At 43.7% G+C, this 9,179-nt stretch overlaps 1 protein-coding gene across 1 annotated transcript in view; it reads left to right on the plus strand.

Moving 5' to 3' along the window:
• The first annotated feature begins 6 nt into the window (after positions 1 to 6).
• Positions 7 to 9,179, plus strand: part of VOPP1 (vesicular, overexpressed in cancer, prosurvival protein 1) — a 95,324-nt gene continuing 86,151 nt past the window's right edge. The window contains exon 1 of the mRNA XM_012733958.1: positions 7 to 90. Coding sequence (XP_012589412.1) covers positions 37 to 90 — 54 coding nt within the window. The 5' untranslated portion in view covers positions 7 to 36. The remainder of the gene's footprint in view (positions 91 to 9,179) is intronic.

Here is a 9,179-nt window from a genome sequence, read left to right on the forward strand (position 1 = left end):
GCGACCCGAGGCCGGCGCCGCGGAGGGCCTGGAACCATGGGCCGCCTGCCCGGGGGACTGGCGGCGCTGCTGCTCGGGCTCTTGGCAGAGGTAGGGGCCGCGCCGGGGCGCCTCCCGGACCAGTCCAGGAGCGCGAACAATGCCGGGGGCTGACGGGGCGCGGTCCCGAGGCGTCCTTGGAAAACTACCCGGGGCGTCCCGAAAGGTCGTGCGGCAGGAGCCGCTGCATCGCGGCCCTAGGGCGTCCGGGTGCTGGAAGGTGTGGGGACCCCGGTGACAGGGAGGCTCCGGCCCGTCCCTCCTTCTCCTTCTTCCTCCGCCTCCCGGGGTTGCTTGCTCTCTCGCTTCTTGAGCGCATATGGAGGACTAGGGAGTGACCTATTTGCGTCTCAGGGCTTGTGCTCCCCCTTCCCCTTCTCGGCGGAGGGTCAGGCGTCTGGGGCGGGGGGTTGGGGGGGGGTCCCCGGGAGCGGCGCAGGCGCAGAGTGCGGGGCGCCGGGCAGTTTCGAGTGGGTTGGCAGCTGGAGGGTCTTGGTGCGAGTGCCGTGAGGTGTAGTTGTGGGAAAATGTCACCGGGATACCAGGAAAATATTCGGCTTAAGCAGAAGAGGAAGCAGTCCCGCTTGTGAAAATGAAACGCTAAGGACTAGAGAAATTCCACGGAGAGCTGGAGAGTTGGGCGTGACTGGCCGAAGCCCAGAGAGGGCACTTGTTGAAGTGATGGAGGGTGGAAGCACGGATATCCGTCAGCTTCGTGGGGATCCGGCTTCCCTGTCTGGACAGTGGCACTAAGTCATGAGGGGCCACCCCACCCTTTTGCTAAATGTGATCTAGTGGGAATCTCAAGTGTAGATGCTTGTTCAGCTCCCTACTTAGCGACATTATTTTGAAAGAAATGTGCATTAAGTTAGTGAAATCAAAGTAAATGGGTACGGTGTGCTTTAGGTCTCTCTTTTAAGGGCTATAATACTTTAGTAATTGGGTGCTAATACTGGAAATGACTCCTTGGTTTTATCCATTTATTTAAAAAAAAAAAACGATTACAAAATGGAAAAGTTTCTAGTGTCAGACTCCGCCATGGCAGACTTAAATGTTGTGTTCTTAATACGCCCCTGGCTACATATTGTTTTTCTGCGGAGCCTTCATCCTTTGCATTCTTCACATTGGTTCAGAATTTGAAAACCTTAGGAATCTCATCCCTTGGGTAAGTGACTGACAGATCTAGGGAGAATGAATCTGAGACCACTGCTTAAAAATAGAAGTATATGAATCTTCCTCCTCTTAAAAAAAAAAATTCCGTCGATGAAATTACTCAGCTTTCTGTTGGTTCAGTGACTACTTCGTCACTGGTCTATGCGCTGTTGTGCCCTCGGAACTTAAGCTGGACTGCTGCAGGGACTGTTCTTCCAAAACAGCTGTTCTGTTGCATAGAATTTATGATCTTACTAGGTAATTAAAATCATGTGGGAATGTTGAAACAATCTTAAAGGCAAAACTGTGACAAAACTTAAGTGACTAAGTTGATGCTTTCACAGAGCAGTATATCTCGATTGGTAATTTTTGTTCTCAACAGGATGGTGGGGTGTAGCCCACTTTTACACTATTGTCCCAACTTCCTACTTTGTCTTTGGTGGAGAGATATCTTTCTGGGGAATTAAAGAGCTATCTTTAGACTTCATCACATGGAATTTTATACATCAGGTATGTCTGAGATGTTTTTGTCGTAAAAATTGGTTGTTCAGAATTTCATCTAAAATTTGTTACTAGAATACCTTTCAACTTAATCACTTACATAGTTGTGCAGGTATAGTTGCTGTGTATATGAAAGACAAGGGATTCTCTTCAATCCTGGACATAAAACAGTTGAGGAAGATATTTGATGGCTTTTGACAACCATCTGCAATGTGAGATGTTGGTCTTGGTTTCTTTGATCAGTTTGAGCTGGTTTCATGGTAGTTGTATTTAGTTGATCATAATCCACCTGGAATAAAGGGATCCTCTTAGAGGTATTCCCTTCTTGTGGGGCTAGCACCTCCCAGTATCACTAAGATTTTGTGCTAGCAAGAAGTCCTAAGTAGGGTGGGTTTAACATACAGGTTTACCTCTCCCACACACATCCCTTTATAGCTATCTCTTTAACCTTTGTTGACTGAAATAAAAGTCTCAATGATAGGTAGAAAAAGAATTTATTAGGTAATCATAGTGAGATTCAAATCTGGGAAATAGTACCATTGATTTTACTTTGAGAACTGTTTAAGCAATCACAAGTATGAGTTCGTCATACAGCATGTCATTGACATGAAAAAAAGTAAATTCCTGTGTTGGGAGGAAGTCTTGTGATTTTTGTCTGTAGGCTTAGAGCTTTCCATTTTCTCAGTTATCTTGACCTAAAGACATACTGATGTTATCAACTCAAGACAAAGGAATATCCTGGGGTCTAATTCATGATTTCTATGGAATGCACTGTGGAGAAGAAAATGCTGGCTTGGGTACCCATTGTTTAAATCATCTTTTTAGGGCTCCTTGTTCTTTAGTAGGGGTTGAAACAGTGGTTAACCTGCAGGTGGCAGATTTTTGCATAGCTGCTTCACAGAAAAGGAAGTGTGCCTCTGATTGCAAGTCTGTTTGGATGGCTTTGCTCTCCTGCCTTTGAGGCCAGAGGTGGGGTTGTCCAGAGCAGTTATAGTCTTTACACCTGTTAAATCATAAAGAATGCATGTTTGGTTTTTTTTACTTAGCACACATTTACAGAATGCTCACCCCATGTCAGGCATTGTTCTAAACACTTACAAATAAGAACTCATTGATCCTCTTAGCAATGACTTTTATCCCCATTTTATTTCAACTGTGAACTGTTAAAGATCTTGCCCAAGTCTCCCTGCTGTTAAGTGTCAGGAGCTTGAGATCGTAGCAGGCGGTTTGACCCCACCTCTCTGTACCGTGCCGCTGCAGATACAGAAACCAGAGAATTTATACATACTGTGTTCTGAGGTCAGAGGTCAAATGGAACTGAAACTAGTAAGGTAGCCAGCTGCCATCCAGGAATTTAGTCATACTTCCTTAGGGGACCATGTAATCTTAGCATCCAGACCCTGACATTTGGGAGAGTGAAATGTGGTCTTTCCATAACTACTTGCACAGTGGCATCAACTAATTTGTCCCAGCACACTCTGGGTGCACATCCTAAAGCCCAGGCAGGATTACAAGCAGGAACAGGCTGCTGGAAGCACAATCCCTCCCTTGGGATGCTTTTGGGAGTTCTGTGACCTTTTAACTTAGGAGTGTTCTGTGACTTGCATGTGAACCCTCCCTTCCTTAGCCCTCTTCCTACCCCCCAGCTGCTCAGGTCCTAGGCCATGATGTGGCACAGAATAGGGTCTGTGAGGCCTCTCATGAGGCCTTGCAAGCAAAACAGTATTTGAAGAGCAAAAGCACAAAGCATCTCTTAGCTACCCTGAGAAGTAATTCTCCCTGGGTCACAGAAGCCTTAGAAACGGAAAGAGAAAGCGATTTCGAACTTGATTGTGCTTTAGTTGAACCTGGGGAGTAATTAAGCCTTGAGCATACATCTCCCCTGGGGTTTTCATCAGTGCGTTGTTTTCTAGATACTGTCACTGCTGTCCCTTTCTGGAGGTCAGGTTGTTGACACTTTGGTAATATATGTATATGTAGTTGTCCTAAGAGTCTCTCCTCTGCATCTAGAAAGAAGCCCAGAATTGTGTAACATACCAATTAGTATAAAATTCCCCAACACAAATGCTATGGGCTCATTGCAGGAATTGATTCTGTACTGGGTTATTTTATTGAGGAAGCTGCTATCAGGATCTTTCTGATCCTCCCCTGCATCTAAGAACTGTAAATCTTTCAGTAAGTCTGCCTTGTGTTTCAGAGTTGTCCTGGTGATAGACCAGCCCTTCTGACAGGGTTTTCTCTTGGAGGGTAGGAAAGCGAACATTACCTTTTCAAACTAAAGAAAAAAAGAGGATTACTGAGTATTTTTCTACAGTGTTGAGAATTATGATGCTTGGGAACTTTGATATTAGAACCAAATTTATGTTAAAGAGTGTGTGTGTGTGTTTCCGTCTCTTACCAAATGTTTTTTCCTGTTCTGGAATTCCAGCAAAATGTGGCAATCCTGAGATGCCAATTTTCTGAAATAGACCTTTTCAACCCTCCCACTCTTTAGAGTGGTTGGAATCTGAGCAACATGCAATTTGAATGAAAAGGACTGTAGGGAGCTCTTTGTCTCTGAAGCTCCAGGGGAGGCTGGAGCTGCTGGATGAGAGGGAGCAGGGACAATGACCCTAGTGGTAAGGCCCCAGTCAGAAGTAGATTCCTCCAGGTGATGAGCAGGACCAGGGGCCACAGACAAAAGTCAGGGGTGCATAATAGTGTTACAAGGCAGGGAGATAGGGACACTGCTGAACCCCCAAAGCTGCCTGCTCTAAATAGGTTCTGCCATCTGCCACATCAAGACAGAACATATAAAGCCTCTAATGGAAGGAACTGTAATACAATGAGTGTGCATCATAGAAAAGACAAAGAATATAGTTTCTAAAGCAAACACCCATAGCTACCCATCCCTTCTTCGCGTGACATTGGGATTCAGTGGCATGATCATGGTGAGGAGTTTTTCTTTACTTCCCATCGTTATGCCCCCACCTCCAGTTGCTCTTGATCTTTTCATTCCTATCCTTGCCCTCTGGGCATCAGTCTGGTCATTATTCATCACCTCACCACCAGGTTCTTTTGTCCCTGTAACAGATACCGCATCTTTGTGAGATCTGCAAGGCCATCTTGCTGCTCATTTGTGTGGTATTGTAACAGGGTGGTCCCCAGGAAAAGAGAAGGTTCCAGGTTCCCTGACCCACCCAAGGAAGGGTGTTGCTGAGTGGAGAAGAGAAGAATCTGGAGGAGTCTGAAGAGGATGGAGATCATGGTGAGGAGTTATTCTAAAGATAGCTCCTTAATTCCCCAGAAAAATATCTCTCCCACAGACAAAATAGGAGGTTGGGACAAATGTTTAAAAGTGGGGTAAAAGCTACACCCCACCATCCTGTTGAGAAGGAGACCTGAAGGAGGCATATGCTGCAGAGAGACATATGAAGAAATGGCCGGGACTGGTTGAAAGAGATGTGGGTGAGAGACCCGGGGGGAGGTTGACTATGGCAGCATTTATATTGGTTTTGGTTGCACTCTTCTCCTTCCAGATTTCTCTGGCCATTTCTGACCCTTTTCTATGCGTCCCTGTCAGAAGGTGCTCTAGGCTTGTGTCAGGCTTTCAGGCCTTGCTTTGGGCCAACCCCTTTTGGATAGACTTTTACGAATGAAGGGATTGGTAACTTAGGGTGTTTGATTTAGAAACTATATTCTTTGTCTTTCTGTGTTGCATACTAATTGTATTAAAGTTCCTTTTGATGTTTTGTCTTGATGTGGCAGATAGCAGAACCTATTTAGAGCAGGCAGATTTGGGGGCTCAGTGGTGTTCCTCTCCTTTCCCTGTAACAGTATTTGTGTGTCTTCTAGGATTCTGAAATTGATTATGGAGCTGCTGGTGCAGGGTGGCTGGGAGGTGCTGGTTTACTGCTTTAAAGGGAATGAGTTCTTTGGTGAATCCATTTTGTTTTGACGCCCTTGGTCCCTGTCTCGTTCCCAGTGGGACATACTTGGACACTAAACACACACTGTTCCCTAGATGTGGTCTGACCAACACCATACATTCTTGTTTGGTCCTTTGCATTATGCAAACAAGATCCTACCCTTCAAATTTAGAGCTTCACATTGAGGTTTCAGTTGACTCTTAAGTCTTAACATGTGCTGCTGGTGACCCACAAATATCTACAACACTTGTCAAGGTATTTATTATGGTTTTAAAAGCCTCAATTGAGGATTCTATAAGGTGTATACAGTGATTCCAATTCCAATTCATATTCTTTCTTCTTATCTTAAGCCCACTAATATCCGTCCGAATATAATTTTTTAAAATCCAGCATTCTTAATGGTTTTGTGCCATATCACAGTTTGACTCACATACCATTGTTAGGAGAGGGGTGCTTGCTTGTGGATCTTAATGTGTATGTTGGTTGAAGAATAACAGCTGCCACACCAAGTGTGAGAGCCAGTAAACTGTGGGTTTATTGAAACAAGAGGAAAGAACTCCTGACATAGGAGGGGGCCCATGAGAGGATGCCGTTTACTCCAGCCTGTCTGTGACATAGACTGTCAGACTTCCTGTTGTCCAATGTGCCAGACTATTGATTAGGCATTGGGTGGTTGGGAAGTTTTGTGGTGGTTGCTTTTCTGTTCCCTAATTTGTAACTGGATCTTACTCTAGGTGGGGGCTAGCTCAGCAACATTTCAGTAAAACACTTCTATTTTCCTGGGAGCTGTTTTGTTCCTTCTGTACCTGTATTGTTTAAAATCACTGTCCCCTGTTCCTCATGTTCTCCTAGTCTCAGTTCCTCTCACCATTATTGGCTTTATATATTTGATTAATGAGAAGCTTCAACAGAGTCACATGAAAGATAGAGCCCTTCATCTGGATTCAAATACATAGTTGAGACTTGGACTTGAAAAATAGTGAAAGTAATGTCCCTAACTTTAAAAAATCAGACTTAAACTTTACTTCTGAATATGTTTTGAAATGTTTGATCAATTGCTCTTGGTGAAGAAAGATCGAACAAATGAGAGTCTAGAACTCCAGAGTAAGACCGAGTAAGACATCCCAGCCTGGTTGTTACTTACACTCATGCTGCAGAGCAATGGAGCCTCATTCAAGGCCTTTGTGTCTAGGAAGCATCATCTTCACTTTTTGGGGTTAAGAAGTCAGGTGTCAGTGAAACACGTAGATAATTATGTTTGTGTGTACTAGTACACATACACACAGATATATGAAGAGAGAAAGATAAAAGGGAGAAAGGGAAGGAGATAATTTATTTCAGGGAGCACATTTGTGTACATCAAGCTCTTGACAAGAGAACAATATTCTCAGAGCAGTTCACAGAGGTATCTTATAAATTAAGTTTTAAGTTGATTGATTACCTACCTGAATCATAGGGGATAGCTGGGATGGTAGTTGAAATCTTATGTTCAAATGGTGTCTTCGACCATTTGGACTCCTGTAGCAAAATACCATTTATTGGTTAGCATGTAAACTGAAGAAATTTATTTTTCACTGTTCTGGAGGCTGGGAAGTCCAAGATGAAGGTACTAATATGGTTGACTTCTGGTGAGGGCTGCTTCCTGTTTCATAGCTAACAAGGAGTCTCCATGGGGTCTTTTTTACAAGAATAGTAATCCTATTCATGAGGATTTTGGCCTCCTGATCTGATCACCACAAAGGCCCCTATCTCCTAATACCATCACCATGGTGTTAGGATTTCAACTTGTACATTTTGAGGGGATAGGAGAACATTCAGGGCATGACATGGTGATCTGACCATATGCTATGGAACCCCATCTCTTTGTGTATTGGCTAGGAGTCTTTAAATCTGTTGTTATACTAGTAAAATTAGAAATTTGTTAGTGTTGAGAGAGGCACCTGTGGATCCCCACCCTCACATTAAATTTAATTATCTCACAGGTTGTGAACAATATCAGCTGTTTCTCAGCAAGGTTCTTATGCCCAGATTCCCTGTCAAAGTGGAACTGCACTTTTGCAAGGAGGGAGGTCTTAAATACCGGTTTGTTTAAATGCGCGGTTTGTTTAAATGCGCTCTTGCTTGTCTTCTTAGTGTTGCTATGCCTAGATTAAGAAGCCTAGTCATTAGTAACCAAAACAAGGGAAAGGAAGATTGCGACTGCTGTCATCCTTAGCTTTTGCTCTGGGTAAAGTAATAAAAAGGTTCAAACTCCTTGCTCCCTCGGGTAAAGTAATAAAAAGGTTCAAACTCCTTGCTCCCTCCTTTGAGTGCAGATAGGCTGGTTGAGCAGAGATAGCAGCTACATAGCAACATCTTGCCTTTAACCTGGGAGTAAAAATGAATCAAACCCTTTTGCTCTTTAGTTGACCCAAGACACTTGGGTATTTGTGACTTATGGCAATGTTGTCAAAAGTCAAAATAGAGCTTTATGGAGAGAGTGGAGACATATCCTAAATCCTGGGAGGGTGGAAGGTGGGAGTATGAATGTGAGGGGTCTTGAGATTTCCTCATTGCTCATTCCTCTAGTTGACTAGAAAAGAAACCATTGGAGAGGGTGTAGAACCTCCTGTAGCAAAATACCACTTACAGGTATATCCTAGGGCAAGTGGGCCGCTCCCTACACCTAAGGGCTCTCTGTGGGATCCCTTCCTTAGGAAAAACCTCCATGATGCTGCTTCTGTCAAGATGAAGTTCCAAGCAGTTTGTCATCCCTTAGAGTCTTCTCCAGAATTCTGCTTTCATCTTTGTTCTTTTTCCCCTGATTTCTTGACACTTTCTCCCTGAACACCTTTTTCTAGCTTAGAGATTGTCAAATTTTTGTTTATATTGCTGTAACAACACCATTGTGCTCCTAAGATAGAATTTTGCAGTGAATCACTGTAGCCTCTGTAATCTGTGAGCAACTGCTCCTTCCTCAGTGCTTAATTTCTTTGTCTTCCCATCTGATGGATGAATAGCTTCACCCTTAAAAAAATTAAAGGAATATGTATTCTACCCGTCAGATCCTTCCATTGCAATATTTCTCTTCTTCCCTATCCAGCAGAAATAACCAGAATGAAGTTGATACTCCATCTTCCATAAAAATGGAATGAAGGTTGGTAAGAAATTGTTACAATACCTTTATACTGCGAAGATAGAATTTGGCCTTAAATCACTAAGCTTGTTTGCTTCAAAAAAAGCAACCAGGACCCAAAGTTGCAAAACCTCATAACCCTTATCCTAGAAGCATGATGCCAGCAAGACAATCAGATGGCCCAGGAGTTAAGATAACATCAAAATAGAACATGCTCACTCACATGCCACAGGCCCCTCCTCCCTCAGGCTCCAGCTGCTGACCCCTTAAAACCCTCCTAGTCAGCTGGAGAGGGGAGATGGTCTTTGCATGCCATCAGCTCCTCAGGGAGCTGATTCTTGAATAAACTTGATTTCTTCCCACCAACCTTTGTCGCCAGTGTATGAGTACTGGTTTTCTAGCAAGGAGCAATTATCTGGATGTTGGCTCTATTAAAATATGTGTACTATCTTATAGAATTTCTT

The sequence above is a fragment of the Condylura cristata genome, unplaced genomic scaffold (genome assembly GCF_000260355.1).
Source record: "Condylura cristata isolate star-nosed mole 26May11 unplaced genomic scaffold, ConCri1.0 scaffold00044, whole genome shotgun sequence".
Classification (NCBI taxonomy): Eukaryota; Metazoa; Chordata; class Mammalia; order Eulipotyphla; family Talpidae; genus Condylura; species Condylura cristata.